This window comes from Cavia porcellus, unplaced genomic scaffold, assembly GCF_034190915.1.
Source record: "Cavia porcellus strain 051 isolate PalLab524CR breed Dunkin Hartley unplaced genomic scaffold, mCavPor4.1 scaffold_2, whole genome shotgun sequence".
Lineage (NCBI taxonomy): Eukaryota > Metazoa > Chordata > Mammalia > Rodentia > Caviidae > Cavia > Cavia porcellus.
In genome coordinates, this window is record NW_026947485.1 from 118,756,915 (window position 1) to 118,774,177 (window position 17,263).

At 41.8% G+C, this 17,263-nt stretch overlaps 1 protein-coding gene across 5 annotated transcripts in view; it reads right to left on the reverse strand.

Moving 5' to 3' along the window:
• The window catches only part of Ssbp2 (single stranded DNA binding protein 2), a 250,693-nt gene that overhangs the window by 37,267 nt on the left and 196,163 nt on the right, over window positions 1-17,263 (reverse strand). For all 5 annotated transcript variants that reach the window (XM_063245283.1, XM_063245282.1, XM_063245284.1 and 2 more), the window contains 3 exons: window positions 13,678-13,737; window positions 3,096-3,162; window positions 2,517-2,587 (listed from right to left, as the gene is read on the reverse strand). In XM_063245283.1, coding sequence (XP_063101353.1) covers window positions 2,517-2,587; window positions 3,096-3,162; window positions 13,678-13,737 — 198 coding nt within the window. The remainder of the gene's footprint in view (window positions 1-2,516; window positions 2,588-3,095; window positions 3,163-13,677; window positions 13,738-17,263) is intronic.

A 17,263-nucleotide genomic window follows, 5' to 3' on the forward strand; every position in this document is an offset into this window, starting at 1 on the left:
CACCTCACAGGACACCGGGGTCATCTCAGCCTGTCCCAGCGCTCCACATTGCCTTCCACACCGCAGTGCGGCCCAGGCCTCTCCAGAGCTCTCTGACCTTTCTCCCCTTCCTTTCCATCCCACATTCAGTCAGACACGGAGTCCACCGACTCGACCTGGGAAGGGCGCCTAGAGCAGGGCTTCCCTTCTGCCACTCCCCTTTGCAGGTCCTGGGACTGCTGCTCCCCCATCTCTCCACTGCCCTGCACTCCCTGGGCTCCTGGACAGGCCTCCAGCTAAGGAGTGGGAGCTCTCCAGCGAGGCCCTGGGTCTGTCTTCTCCGCCCCTTCTCCCAGGGTCCCCTTCCTTCTACTTCCCACAGTGTTCCCCTAACCTCCTGGGCTTCTGCGAGTTCAGCATCACCCCGCACGCTGCCATACTCATGCTAACTCTCTTCTTTGGCCTTTCTTTTTGTAATAAGTGCTAAGACCACAAAGACAATAAAGCAACAAAAAAGGGTCCTTTAACCCCAGAAAGACTCAGTAGGTGAAATCCCTTGGTGGTATGCTACTCTCACTTGCTTTCACTTCAGGAAATCTTAATTAGACATCCTGGTTTGGGTGCTGTGGACGCGGGGTGGCCCCCATCCACACTGGAGCCACTGAGTAAAAGGACCACCACTCCCCTCACGCTGGCTCACCCAGTGACACCGGTAGCACTAGCACGGGGTTTCTGAGAAAAATGATGCTCGATGGAAACAAAATGGAATGGTAAATTAAACCAGAAATACTGCACGAGAAAACTCTCTCCTTACTTTTTAGGCTTAAAAGACCGGTGTTTTATTTTACCAAGGAGAACATTACTTTTCTTTATAGCTTTGGACATAGAAGTGCATTGGTTTGCATGTCTGCTCCAACAACGGAGTCCCTCACCCTCTTTCCTTTATGTGTGATCTTGGGCCCATGACTTCTTCTAGTGATAACCCAATTTTAGTTCCCTTATCTATAAAGTGATACTATTATCTTCCTGAAAGAAGGATGAGATACATAGCACCCATCACTGATGGTCCTCTTGGTAAAAACTGTAGCCACTGAGTCTTTCCTCCCCCGTTAATACAGTGTACATGGGTACTCTTCCTGTTGGCTTCTGCTCCCTCAGTGCTGATAGATTTACCTGCTGGCTTATGCAGTGCCTCTTTGGTACATCACAAAGAGCATGCACACTTCCTCTCTGTACTCTTTCTGTGGTATGACAGTGTAGATGCGCCTGTGTGTCTTGCTAAGCAGTAAGTACACTAAAGACAGAGAGTTTACTTACCATTGTACACTTAATGCTCAAGCACAATGTTTGGTACACAGTAGGCCCTCAACAAATGACTGCCTAATTAAACTGAATTGTCACAGCAAGTGAGTGAGAGATTATTCAAAACTGTACATACTTGATAGATTTAGAAAATATTTTCATTTTGTGAATCATTTAAAGCAAAAAGAAATTAGGGAGAAAAGAAAGAGTAACAACTGCTTTCCAACAAAGGCAGACTGGGAAGAGCTAATTTAGAATCACTGAATTGCCAAGCTGACAGCAGCAATGCAGTTCCATCTGGTCTAATCTCTCTTCCAATGCAGCGTTCCTGAAAGAAGGGTGGTTTGGGCTCTGCTTACTTAGAAGGAGACATCTCTCCACAATGGACAGTTTAATTTCTAGGAAGTTTTTCCTGCACTGTGCTGAAACCTAGCATTATGTTAGATCTAAAAACATGAAATCAGTTTCCTAGGTGAAATGGTAAAAGGAAAGCCTAACAAGCTTCCTCATTTCCTGGCTTCTCTGTCCTGGCGATCTGATTGGGAAATCTTACTTGATTGTGACTGTAATTTTTATTAGTCCATGTTTGCAGTGCGTCTGATCATATTCATTGTGGGGAATCAGGGCCTGTGCAGGATACACCTTCGTTCTTTATCCTTCAGATTCCTAGTAGAACTAGAAATAGGTACTTGTAGTGAATTTTCCTATACATCACCTGACGCCTTGCTGAGTTTACAAACCCAGGATAGCTAAGTGTATCTTATTACAAAAGCAAATAGAAAGATGACTTTGAATATGTTATTAGACCTCTTTTCTTGAATACATAGATTTTTTGCTTTTCCATTGAGAGGATATTGAAATCAGTTTGAAGCCATGTACGTTACTATACTTAGTTCCAGAATAGATGAAGGGATGGGAAATACATGCCCGGGTTTGGGGGAGACTGTGATTCTTCATTTACATGGTAAATGCTAATCACACACCTACTCTATTCCACATGTACACTTTGCCTACTTCAGCATGACTCAGTTAACTATTGTTTCCCTTCACATACTGGGGGGAATGTGCCTGTTTGTATGTGCACATGTGCACTGAAGACTGTACCCAGGGCCTAGCAAACACCAAACCCTGTGCCCCATGGCACCTGAACAGGCACAAATTGCAGCACATGCTTAGGCCCAGACTGCCACGTGCTCCCATGCCAGAAGGCGAAGCTTGCAGCACTTAAGACTCACCTGGGGTCCCAAGGGCACCATCCCTCGCGGGGGAGTCATTCTCTGCATTGGCCCAGCCATATTCGGGTGTCCTACAAGGGATGAGGTCATGAGCCTGGCACCGAGAGTCCGAGCGCAGCCCCACCCTGGCCTGCCCACTCCATCCCTGCACCTCTCACCCCATCACACCCGACATCTGCCCCAGTCCCCGCCCCCTGGGGGTGGGTCTGTGCAGCCGCACTATGGTCCCTTCCCCTGGGGTGGGGCCACACAGTCGCACTATGGTCCCCGCCCTGTCCCCCTGGGGTTAGCCTGCGCAGCCGCACTGTGGCCTGGCCCTTCCCTGTTGGGGTGGCCTGTGCAGTGTACTCAGCTCATTGGAAGTCATGCATGGGGCTTTAGCAATTCTCCTTAAACTGCGAAAGAGTGGACACATCTGTGTCCGCTTCCACAGTATCCCCAGCCATGCCCACTACCGTGCGCAGCTGAGAGTGGGCTGAAATTGCTTAGCCCTCCCACTTCCAAAGACCGGTAAAATCAGGGAAGAGTTCACAGATGGAAGTGCGCTTCCAAAAGGAAGGTGCACCTCAGGCAGGTCACCTTGCTGTCGCGTGGGGTCCATGCCGCTGGGCAGCAGGGGCTGGCTTCCTGGGACACCTCCGAGTGCCTGCAGAGCAAACAGTGCATTAGGGGCGCTGAGGCCTGCGCTGTGGGCGGGCGTGTGCCCAAGGCGCGAGGTTCCGGGGAAAGCATGCGTGCTACAGCGTGTGCATGGGGAGCATTGCCTGGCTTCTCCAGAGATCCTTCTCAGCTCCATTTCGAGGCAGATAAAACAGGCGTTTTGAGGTACTAAAAGTCTAGACCAAAGCATGATATTTCTTCCTCACAAGTGCAATTTCCTAAGGATGCTGAAACAATTGATTTTACCTCTTCTACATGAGCTATTTTTAAAAAATATATTTCATTCGAGAGCCAAGAGATCAACGAATGTTTTTCAGTTAAATTTTTTTCTAAGAAGCTATTTAGAAAAATGTATCAATTAAGTTCAAACCACTTGGCTGTGTGGATGGAGGGAACCAACACTCAAATGTGTGACAGTGGCTGTTCTACTGGGATGCAGAGCCAGTCATGGGTTGCACATGTGTGTAAGACACACACGGCTGGGCCAGGTGGAATCTGATTCAACCCTGCTGATCCCACGAGCACCTCACGCACAAGAGACACTGAAAACCAGTGGTCATTCCTACAAGGCTTCACTCATGAAATCAGGTAAATCTTACCTGATTTAGTAAAATATTTCAACATATGCTTAACATGACTGCCCTGGCATGCCAAGATCAAACGGTTTCCTTAACTGTTATCACTTTGGATGCCACAGAGGGTGCAGTTTTTCAAGCTGATTTTATAACTTTTCTTTCTCGCTGGCACTGGACTGGCCTCGCCCACATTAAGAGCAAGAGCCATGCTGCTGAGACAACCCGGGCCCCAGCTCCGAAATTCTCGGGCTGTAGAGCTGAAGGATCCTCACATGGTCATTGCTGATACCGTTTAGACCTCAGTTTAGGGGTCACTTACTAACACCATTTCCCCCTGTAGCCCTTGTCCTCCTTATATGCGTTTGTGTTTAAAAATAATTTTCAAACCTATAGAAAAAACTGCATGAGCAGTATGAAGAATGCCCCTAGACCTTGACTTCCTAGCTGTTAGCATTTCACATTAGCCTTATGGCCCCTTCTGCCTCCTCCGCCCTCCACCAAGGGACCTGCACTGCCTGAGGGCCAGCGGCAGGCACAACCCAGGCCTCCTCCCAGGCCTGCAACATGGTGCAGCTCCCTCACCCAGCCAGCGCTGCCACCCGAGCCCCAAACCGTTTCAGTTTTGCCATTTCTCCAGCAGTCTTTCGTGTGTCTTTTGCTGTGGGAATGTCATGGAATGTATGCTGCGTTTAGTCCTCAGGAACAGGAGCCAGCGTTCCCGTCTATGTCTCTCTATCCTGTCTTCAATAGTTTTGAGGCACATAAGCCTTAGGTTTTATAGGATGACCGTTGGGTGTTTCCTCAGGCCTGAGGGCAGGGCACATTTTCACACAGGCCACCCAGCAGTGATGGGGGCTGTCCTCCAGGTCATACCCGAGGGGACGCCTCACCCCCACCTGAGAGGTCACCAGTTTCCACACGGAAAGGTCATTCTTTCTCTTTGTCTTTATTTTAATACCAACTATTCTGAGGCTGTTTAAAGCATATTCCTCACCAATCCTTTATTTATCCACAGCCCGTAGCCTCTTTATTTTCTCACTTGCTCTTGAGTTTGTTTTTATTCAATGGACTGGAATCTATTGATATTATCATTTATTTCAATGTTCAAATTATCCCAGGCCTTGTGAGCTAGCTTGGGGTCTTTCTGACATATCCAAGTCATTTCTGGGTCACTTTTCTGGCATGAAATCTTGCAGGTTCACACATACTTTTTATGGCCCTGCCCTGGAAGCATCTCTTTTTCCCAAGGACCTTGATTCCCTAGTGGAGGATGGCATGGAGGTACCAAGATCTGGGCTATTGGAGGGCTACTGTACCGCTTTGGGGTCTTTTGGTAAGCAGTGAGCTTGGCAGTCTACATCTATGTGTATGAACACACGCATACAACAATACATATGTACACTCATACAGATCTGTGGTGAGCTTTATATCTGGGTATGGGTATGGTGCATCCCATGTATTATAAATTCAATAGTTCTGATTGGAATCTGATACTTAGGAATGATTTTTGGCCTTTTTCCTTTCTAGGTCTGTAAATATCCAAAAGCAGAAAATGTGGCTTTCATTACCTTTATCAGTGCACTTATTTGGCTGATATAACTGTGTGCAGACTACATTGGCCCCTTCTTGCTCTCTTTGTGCAGCCCTGTGTAGCCTCTAGATGCCCTAGTAAGCAGAGTGGGCACAGGGGGTCTCACTCCCTGATTCCCCTAGAACTGCCCACTACCAGGGCTGCCTTCATGGTCCATATTGCCAAGTGTAAGCTTGGTGAGAGCTGGGGCCTTCTGCATGCTGCTGGTGCTGAGTGATGCACGTTTACTGAAGGAATGAAAGGAATAGATTCAGATTGGATAGTTATTGGTGATAAACTCATAAATATGGAATAAACTCCAAAGAAGGAAAAGGAAGAAGATACAGGATTTAATTCTTTAAAAATACCAAGAAGGTATTTGTCAAAATTCTACTTTTTTAGCTTATCTTAGACTATCAGGAAAATTGATAAATCTCTCATTTCTACTCATCACTTAAAAACATAGCATTATCTTATAGAAATTTTAATGTAAAGCTCTTTCAAAATGAATAGCTTTATCTAAAGGCATTTATTGAGTCATCAATGTTTGTATTTTAGTATAAGCCAAGTTTTTAACTTTGAAAACACTTTTTATGGTTCCTTTGACAGCTAAATGAAATCTTCGTACATCAACAGGGGCAGAATCATTGCATCGTTTAAACACTTAATACCAGAAAAAATAAACATATCCATCTTGTGTTGGGGCGGTTTCTGTGTGTTTAACATGTTAGATGTATTCCATGCAGACTACTTGTTTACTAGTCAGCGTGCTGGCACGTGCTCTGGTTCTATAAAAGGTCTTCCCTCTGGTGAAAAGCAGGGCCAGTCACCTTTAAGGACACTTAAAGACAACAGAATCTACACTGACATGCACCATGGGTCCCGGGCCTGGGCCAGGGATTGCGCTGAACTCTCTGTACTTATCATTTCATTAATCAGGGTGCACAGTAATGCAACTGGACTATTATTAATCCTTTTGAGGGTAAAAAATCAAAGTTTCATATGTTAGCTACCTGTTAATTTGTCCCTGGTGATCCACTAGTTCTAATGAGTAGAGTCAGAGCTTGGAATTACATCAACCTACTGGAAAGCCCTGAAGAGAAGCCTTAAACTGTAGGCTTTAAAGTAAATGAGTCAGGGCTGGGGACTTAGCTAAGTGCCTAAGCACCTGCCTTGTAAGTGTGTAGGTGTGAGTTCGATCCCCGGTACCAAAAAAAAAAAAGAAATAATATAATATTTTATCAAAACAAAGGAACTACTTGAAGAGTTGCTAGTTCATAGAAGAATTATTTAGCTGACATGCCAGGAGATATCAGGACTCCTAGGGCAGGTCTCTCCTGGAATGTCTGGTGTCTAAATGTCCTAAAGGCTCACAGACCATGACAAATCATGGATCCCTCACCGTTTCCAAGACACAGTTCAGTGAACAATTCTGATCTGTCGGTGATTATGTGCAATAAAGTGAGCTACAGTAATAAAAGAAATCCCAGAACCGAGAGGAACTTTAGCAACATCTGTATCTATTCTTTTACAGTAGGAAAAGCAGATCCCTGAAGGTGACCTGTTCCTAGCAGCATGCTGCTGGGAGGCTTCACACAGTTAGGGCCCGTAACAATATCACTATTTTCTAATTTGTGAAAAAGGCAGTTATCAACAGAGAAGTTAGTTTGGGAAGATGTTGGTCTTTACAGCACAGGGCACCTGTTGATATATATATGCTGCTTTCTGCATTTCTACTGCTGCACCTGTGACATTAAATATAATGGGCCTTTGCCATATCTGGCTATTTAATCAAAATCAGAGTAGTTAAACATTCAGCTCCTGAGACACACTAGTCATGTTTCCAGGGCTCAAAACGCCCAAGCCACTGTGTGTGACTGCACCAGGGACACCACCACCGCCCACAGGGCTCTGGGGCTGTGGGGCTCTACAGCCTCAGCTCTGCAAGCAAGGGGCTTTTCATGAGTTTTGCCACTGGTGGATCCCCGCCCCCAGGGAAGAGAGCCCCGCACATGGTAAACCTCAGTAAGCATGCGCTGGATTTCCGGGAGCGTTTTGTACAGCCCGGAGCGAACAGCAGCGCGCTCTTCGCAATGGCTTATATGGGAAGGAATGCATCTGTGAGCCACGACTCCAACCACGAGGTAGGTTCTGGCAGGAGAATTAAACACTGTATCACAATCTCCACATAACCATAACTTCAGCTGGGTAGGGTCAGGGTTCACTGTAAACTTTCTTGGTGTGAAAAAGAAAAGGAACTTTCTTTTGCCAGACATGTTGAAGTTTTAAACTTCTCTTGCACTATAAGGCAGACAAAAATCGGACACACACACACATGCACACACAAGCACACGCACACACTTCCCTGAATTAACTCAAAATTCCAAGTCATAAGGAAATAATATGCTTTTAACAGTGTCATCGGATTTAAAATAATAATTTACATGTTAATATAATTATCATAAAAACAAGATGTTAATATTTTGATTTGATCAAAGTTATTTTTTGCTTTTCATTACTGACCACTAATTTGTTTTAAATAGGTTACATTTTAAAGTAACAGATTCTCAAAGCCTCCTACACACAAGTATCCAACTCCTATATTCTTTCAGTAAAACATATTTCGTATGGGTATAATTAAAGTCAAACTCTATATGTGAAAATTTTACAAAGATAGAAAATTACTGGTAAGGATATGCTAAGACGTGTTTATCTTGAAAAAGAGAATATGTAATTGAGACTGTGTAGTTTGTTTGAAATGCAGGTCTTGGTTTACAGTACATTTATTTTCAGGATACAAGTGAATGTCCAAACAACCGTTCTTGGTTCCAGTGCCTGCTGATATTGTTCCCTATTTGAAGAATCATGAACTCTTTTCAAAATTTAGTTATCCTTAACATCCACTATTGGTGACCACGAAGTCACATGGCTAATTTTGCAGGTTTCCCTAAATGGAGCCTTGGGATTTTGGTGTCACTCTTTTGAGACTTTCCATTAACTCCTGGGATGGGCCATCCTCTCCCACCCACTAAGAATGAACTAAGACTACTAAGATGAAAAAGAACAATCTAGAGCAAGATCCTTTTAGCATAAGATCATCTCTGCCCTTTGAGTCTTCCCAGGATTATCTGCTGCCTGCAGCCTCAAGGACCTCTGAATGCTCTGCCGACCTGGAATCCTCTGCTAGCCCTTCCTATCACCGTAGACACCCATTGCATTGGACACACTAATAAATAATGGCTGGTTTGGAGGATCTGGGTCTTTGCCCATCCCGAGGCACTGAGCTTCCAGCTCTCCATCACACATGGTTTAAATTTATCTTTGTTTCTTATTTTACCCTTTGCCCTACCTCTCATACAGGCAGTTGGGGATCCTGGCCAGGTCCCTGATAATCCAATATATTTTTATCTTGTCATATAGGAGTGTCCCATTAAATATTAATAAAGCATAGTCCTATATATTAAATTATCAGAAGAATAAAATACTTATACTTTCATTTATCCTTGTATACAATTCAACATCTTTTTCTAACCACACAGATAACACCTACTCAAAGAAAAATTTTAAAATCCTGAAAATTTTATAAAGCAGAATTGCTCATAATCCCACCCCACACAAATAAGTATAGTCCTTACATTATTATTATTATTATTACTTTTGTTTTGGCAATTGAGTATGATTGTGTGCAGCTGAATGAAATAAGTTCTCTGATTCTCTGAGTTCATATGTTTATGTAGGAAAGGTGATATGCTTACATGTTTTGTATTTTTTGTATTTGCAAATGTAAATTCTGTAATATAGATTTAATTTTATTATGCCTTTTAATGTCTGCATGCTTTTTCATTATTTAAATGTATCATGATGCACTTAACCACTCACCTATTACTTGAAAGATCTTTAGGCTGAGCAGAATGGTCAGAGGTAGTATGTGCACAGAGCACCAAACTCCGCATTAGCATACAGAATGAACAGCAGTGCTGATCCATGCTGTCTTACTTCATGGGTCTCTTGATGTTTCCAGAATGGTGAGAAGAGCATACATTTAAAAAATTCCACAGAATCGATAGACCAAGTGCCACCCTCTCATTAACCGTGTCTGTACTGCTGGCTCAGTTTCTCAGTATTGTGTTCTGTTAATACCACGAAGCCTTCCCATCTGACATTTTACCCTGAGAAGGGTGAAGAAAAGTTCCTCTCACGTTGTGAAGGCATCAACTGGCCTCTCCTGAGAGCTGGACCCATGTCAGTGTGCAATTGTACAAACACGTTTTGGGGCCTTAATTTCCATGTTTCACATATTTCTTCCTCTATATTTATTCTCTGCTACATTGTGTACTTCTGGAATGGAGCTTTATTTTCAGGATTTTGGACACTAGTACCTGTTCCTACATTTTTTTTTCAGCGTATTAATGTCATACTGCTTTCCAAACACCCAGTCTTATTAAACATACAGACAATAGAAACTGCTACTGATTTAGCTCAGAACCATACAAACATTTCAGAGAAACTTAAACTCTATAGCCTAGTAGTTATAAATTGTAAGAAATTTGTCTATTAAAGTGATAGCTTTCACATGTTCTACATGACTAGTGTAGACTGACCACTGCAGAGGCCAGTGTTGCCCTAGTGTCTTACATACAATCGATTAAGGGACTGTTTCATTAGGTGATGATCAATTTAAATGAAAACTAAATTTTTAAATATTTTAATATTCTTGTTTTATGTACATCATTTCGATTAATCAAAAGATACTCATGCCAATTCTACTTTAATGGCTACATGATGAAATCAAATAATACTTATATTGGAAAATATCATGCTTCTAACTAGGATAATTTTCCCTAAATATTATTACTTAAGCTACCAACATGGTTATTTTACAGAATAGCATCAATGAAAATTCTTTATACAATAGATATTTGAATAGATGAGGTTACACTAAGTATCCTTGTACATTCAGGGGTAGAGATATGCAGTAGACTTTTACCTTCAGCTTTTTAATTGCTTCTTTAAAAACACCAAAGATATTATATATTCTTAAAACATTTCAAACAATCAGCATTCACAGTTTTACCTACCACTGGGCTCTTCCTAGAAGTGTGGCTTTCATTCTGAGTCTATGGACAAGAAACCTCCTGTCTTCTTTATGCACAGCAGTCATTTCAACAATGTCAAATGAGTGCAATTCCAACAATTCAGTCACATTTTCCCTATTGCTGTGCAACACATGGAGTTCACATATTCTGCTAATACACTCACACAAGAATTTCACACTTCCCAAGAACCATGCAGTGTACAGTATTCAGCATGGGATGTTTGAAATGTTGCAGGTAGCTGAGTTAGTTAGAAATATTATAGGCAGTGAGACAGGGGAAGTCCTCCTTGGAGCCAGTGCAAACACCTGGCAGTTCCCTGGGAAGCTGACACCTTCTGCTGTTGGCCAGGCCTCAAGACAAAAGACCATACAAATGCAGCCATATCCTAGGATTGATACCCTAAATAGTTCCCATCCCCCTAGGAAAGTCACAGCTCTAAGAATGCCCGCTTTCTACATGACTTGCTTGCCCGTTTGTCCCTAATGTAATGAATTTTACCTGAACTATTGATCTTATTGGCTAATTATAGTTATGTCCCACCTTGGACCCATGGTTTTACTCTATACAAAGTCTCTAGAAAAGACAGAGTCCTTTGCAACCCACTTGGGGACCCCTTCTGTTTCTCTCAAGACAGAAGCTTTCTTTCTCTCAGTAAATATATTCTGCAATTAACCTCTGTTGTTCCTAAAATTCATTCTTCGATTTTAGAGAACAGGAGCTCGTACCGGATATAGTAGGTTGAGAGTTTCGTTCCCCTGTATCAGAAACATCATGATGACTCCAAAAGGACTGCAAATTTCTGAACTTTATACACATGAGATTTAAAGAGACACCTGTTTAAGTAGATCTGACAGTTGATACACACAGGTTCCCCCACAGAGAAAACAGCTCCCCGGGTTGGCACACTGGGCACTGCAAGCTTCTCCATCCCCCTCCTCCCCAGTCCCCCTGCTCCAGCCTACTGAAGGCAGATTCAGTCTGCAGGGGAACAGTGCTCCTGCCACTAATGGGAGGAAGGTCACACACTAAAATTCAGAGGTGACCCAGCATGGTTTCCGCATTAATTTCTCCCCCGGGGCGGATGTGGGTGCTGTCCTCCCTGCTGTGCGGCAGAAGCAGAAAATACCAGTGAAGGTGGCAAACTTCAAAGACACGGAGTGACTGCAGTAAGAGTGTGAAGAGGAGCACAGGAACCTGGCTACTACTAAGTGAATCAGTAACTGCAACTTTGCTCTTCCATTTTTGGTAGTGAAGGAAGCAGAAAAGCAAAGATAATAAGAATGAAAAGAATGTATTGTGATAACATGTTTGACTTTATATTTGGGATAATTCTAAGGTATGGAATGGAGCTAGAGAAAATGAAAAGACAGTTACCTTGAAATAAATATCCCACACTGTTAAGTATTGTTGCTTATTTTACAAATAATTTAAAATTTTTATGAGTGCATAGTAATTATACAGATGAATGAGTCTCCTCTTGCCAGTTCTGGGCACGCACACGACACACCTGGATCGCTTTCACATTGTCACCCTCTGGCTCTGCCCTGTCCCGACTTCTACTTGCTTCCTTTCTCCTAGCAATCCTCTCTATTTCATGTCATCTTCAACTCCTCTTCAAGGATTCCCCAAGAGAAACTTCCATGTATGAGGCGAGACTGAAAAATGGTGTAAGTTTAAAAAAATTTTTTTTAAAAAAGCTATTACAGTGAAAGACTCATTGCAGTGAGTCCTTATCAGACTTCTCCCCTCACTCTGAGTGCACTCATCCCATCAATCTTGCTACTTCCTGCAGCAGCTCTGCAGTCCTCTTTCATTAGTGTCTTTAGTTGTGCTGTCTTGGCTGCTGGCTGCTGGCTGCTCAGAAGCGAATCAAAACGTCTGCTTTCCGTAATCATTTTGACTTTGGGGAAGAGCCAAGATTCACAGGCTGCCAGATCCAGTGAAGAAAATGAAGGAGGACACAGGTTATGCTTTATGAGCCTGTCTTTCCAGTTGACAGCATTCGGAAGTCACTGAAAGGGTCTCGCCATGCTGTTCAGGCTGGCCTTGATCTCACTTTGCATCCTAACTGGTCTTGAATTTGCAATGATCCTCCCGCCTCAGCCTCCCATGTACTGGGATTACAAGCATGAGCCACCATGCTTGGTTTAGTAACCATATTTTTTATCACATCTCATAAAGACACTTGGAAAAGAGGACTGTGGGACAGCTTCAGAAAGGGGCAAGAAAAATGGGATGAACATGTTTAAAGTAAGGGAAGTGTTTTGAGGGGGAATATATATAGCAATATATCTTTTATCACAATACATTTTAAAGTTTAAACACACATCGCATTTTTGATTAGCCTTTGCATACAGATGCATATGCACTGCATGTACCCTAAAAGTAAACTAACATTTTGTAAGTAAAAATTGTGCTTTATTTTCTTCGGCAAATAAATATTTACGGTGCTGATTTAAAAAAAAAACTGAGAACTAAACATTATGAAACTTTAGAAACCTCATGGTTAAAAAAGTTGGGAGATTCATTGTTAAATATTTGTTTATTAATATCACAAACTCTTCTAGAAGTAGCTAATTGTCTGATCTGCCATTGTAACTGGACAAAATTTACAGGAACATTGGAGCCATGATACTAAAGCTACAGTATAGGAAAGTAAACCAAACTATATTCATAGATAATCTCATTATCATCCTGCAATGGGACAGCAGTCAGCATTTACCAAATTATGTAAATCTTTAAAAACACACTTGAAAGTATAAGGAGGGCTCAAAGGGTTAGCATACTTATTCTGTAAAGACTTGAACACTGTCAAAATCCCATCTCTTTCACTATTCTTGATAACTGCAAGCCACACATGGCTCTGTCAGAACCATGCAAGTCTAAATTGTAAAAGTAGTTATGGACAATAGACGGATAGGTGAGGCTGTTTCCCAATAAAACTGTTCATCATACAGCCCTGCGGGAGCCAGCCCTTGTTTTACTGTATTATGTTAGATATTTCTAGAAGTAGCATGATGTGAATTAGAGAAAGGGTATGTATTTCTCTTTTACTTCTTATGACAGGGCCTCGAGATGCAGCCCAGGCAGGCCTAGAACTTGCTTGCAGTGATCCTCTTGCTCAGCCTCCCGAGTGCTGAGATTATGGTGTGCACCACCACACCTGGCTAATTTTACATTCTTACAGAATAAAAGATACCTGTAATACTTTCAAGGTCTTTATCAATTAAAGAAAGCAATGTAAGTAGCAGTGATCTTACCTGATTAGGTATCCTCAGAGGCGGCCGGGGACCTCCAGGGTACCGAGGTGACATAAAAGGCTAATGGAGCAAAGCAAATAAACAAAACAAAAAACAGCACACTGTAAAATCAGAGCCAAAAAGGAATGGTTTCAAAGTTCAGAATTAATATAAAATGTAAATCAGTTTACTTTGCTTTGTGGCTGCTTTCAGTAGAAAGTTTTCCAAAGAAAATATAGAAATCTCAAAGATATTAAAATCATTGCAGTAAAATTAAAAAAACTTACTAAGATAATGGTGTCTAATTGACAAAAAATAAGATTAAGAAAGAGATAAATGAATCTCAATAAAGACTTCAAGAGCTTTACTGGCTACTTTATTATACACATTAGGTTCTGAATATGTACTTTTAATTAAATTTTAAAGTTTGATTACCACTTTAATAATTTCAAAATTCTCAAATTCATCATTTCTTTTGTAGTGCTATTTAAAATGGCAGAGACGTTTCTTTTCCAGGGATCACTTGTAGTGAGAAAAAGGGTTTGGCTTCCTCTTTTTATGGGTTTGTTATAATTCAGTATTGATCATATATTTTAAAATTAAAATTTCTTTTAATTATTTTACCCTAGAAAATTATGAAATGCATATATTCAGTAAGAGAACAAAGGCTTTACATTAAAAGCCAAGCTTATTTATATCGTTAGATACAGCAGCTCCCCAAGACGTGTGTAATCTTTCAGTCTAGAAGCGGAACAATGCCCTAAGTGTATCACGTCTGTAACTGCTGAATGGGAGGGAAATATTTTAATCACTTAAGAGTTTGGCACCACATTATGGTATTTATTAATTATTCAAAATCCCAATTTTATCATATTTTTCTAAAATATCAGACAAATTATTTTGTTTAATTATGCCTCCATACATAACCATGAAAGTGTAAAATTCCTTGCACAGGTCAAATTGGAGCACCGCACAGAATAAGACCCTACACTTGTGATGTTTCTCCTACAAGCATTTGCAGAAACTTAAACCTCCAGTTCAGGACCATGCCTGTTTTCTGTGGCCGTTCTAAAAGAGCCCTAAGGAGCTTCAGCCACGTAGCTTTTCCACGATGTCATTCAGAGGACCTGACCTCCAGTGCAGCAGGCCTCTGGCTCTTTGCCCAGTCCTCTGTCCCCCAGGGGTGCTCAGGACACAAACAGCGGGTCATACAAGTGTGCACTCTGTCATGGTGACACAATGTAAGCAGATTTTCCAATTTCAACAGACTGCCTTGAAAGGTTTAGTTTTCATGTATTTGATCAAAGTTGTCTCTCTTTCATGACCTCTGAAAATGCACCCTAAATTGGACTAAATGGGATCTCTATATGACCAGTGAGACGCTGACCCCTCAGTTATTTTTTTCTTTCCTTTCTAAACCATTCAGTTTTACTTACAGAACTTGTTTCCATTCAGAACTACCTCCTAAATTTTAATAATTAGATATGGGGCTATTGCTGTTGTAATGTTGGCTCTCTTTTACAATATGGTATTTTATGACATATTCACTAATTCAAAGAACAATATCAATTTCCTGAAACATGGAGAAATAAAAATACATTACTGATAATTCCTACCTATAACAAAATCACTTTCAGATGGAGCACAGGGAAGAAATTATGTGAAAATAGTACTAAGTAACATATATGAAGTAAGCATTAAGTGCATTATTTGAAACAGAGCATTAGAGGTCTGCATGTCCATCCAAATGTAAAGAGCAGTCGCAGTGTCAGCTCGGTGAACTGTCCGTGAAGGAAGCTGCTGCTTCTCCACGACGGCGCTGTGAACCAGGACTGCCAGCCTTTCCTACACGCCTGGCAAGGGCCTGACAGGGAGGCTCAGGACATACCAGGCCAGAGAAACCACAGGTCCTTAAAATCAGGAGTGAGACAGTCAGTCTGATTTTAGTCAACTTATCTTCTCTTGTATGTTTTTCTCGTTTATATTTTTGGCAAAAAAAATTAAAAATTGAAGATCACTTATAAACCCTAATTTATATCTCTACAATTAAAACATACAATGACAGACATCTAGTGAGTTTAGATAAAAATCTGCTTTTATCTAAAATATAAAGACTTCTTTGGATAAAGTAGCGACATATAAAATTAGTGCTGTTAAAACATAAGCTTCTAATATTTAGACTGATCCTTATCATCCATGATCTCAGCTGCTGGCTGAATTAGTTTGTGGAGAACTCAAAGGAGTTTACACAGGAGTAACAGAGTATCTGTACTAATGTCTGGACTTCACTATTAGAAATCAATTTGCTTTCAAATATAATTCAAACTATTAAATTTAGAGTCTTTTATACTACAATATTAATTTACCTAGAGACGACCAATTGATAATATGACTTTTATCTACTGGCTGACATGTTACTGCTTCCTATACAGTGCTACTAACTTGTGTATTTGGGACTCTCACCTCAAAAAGTGTGCTTCTTCTCTGTACTGGGGCAATGTTTAATTTTGTTTTCAATAGTTAGGGCAACAAATATTTTGAAAAAGTGTCCCTTTATAATGTGTATAGAAAAGATGTTGGAGTGGGGATTGAGGGTGTAGGTTCTGGTTTTCATATCACTAGGAATTAGCAGAGTAGCCTCGAGCTAAGGCGTTTCCTCACCCTTCAGAGGGGGAAGTCCTCCCAAAGGGTCCCTAACGTCCTCTACAAGGACAGCGGGCTGGGAAGGTGTGGTGGGATTTGCTCATGCAACAAATATTTACTAAGTACCCACGAGGCCCTGCCCTGGCCCGAGGGTACTGCGGTTCCCAGGTTAGTGACTAAGAAGTAAACCATCTTCTGGGCACACTGTTCTCTGCATCAGTCCCCTAATCTGGAACGGATAGAATGTTCCATGCACCAAATGGCAAGTTATCAATGGAAATCCAAAGAAAATAACATTTCAATCTGGTGCCTTCCCTCAGATCCTGCTCCATCGCCCCCCGGGAGAACATGCAGTGCCTGACTGAATCCGAGGCTGTGCTGAGACGCCATTCCTGGCTGGGCAGAGCCTCCCAGGGGAGGTGCTCCGCAATGCAAAGAGAATCGGGAAGCAGAAGGAAGCTGCACTGACAGAAACTCCTGCTGCCGTGCGTGGACTCAGTGTCTGTGTCCCCACAAAATCTTGGGTTGAAACTATAACCCATTGTGATGGTATTTGGGGGAGTCTTTGTGGGTAATTAGGAATGAGACTGGTATATATATATATGATAGATGTGTTGATACATGCAATGTACATATTACATGTACATCTATATGGAAGACAAAGATGATTCTCTTCCTCCTTCCTGTCTGCCTGTCTGTCTGTCTCTCTGGCAGTCAACACACCATCATCTGCAAACAAGGACGATGGCCCTCACCAGAAAGGAACTCAATCTGTTTCCAGCACCTCGACCTTGAGCTTTGTGACCTTCATAGTTCAGATGAATATATTTCTGTTCTATAAGCAATCCAGTCTATGGTGTTTTTATTACAGCAGCCTGGCTAAAATGCCCTAGACAGAATGAGACAAAGCAAAATGGAAGAAATAAAAAATACATACTATCAGAAAATCAATAAATATTTGATG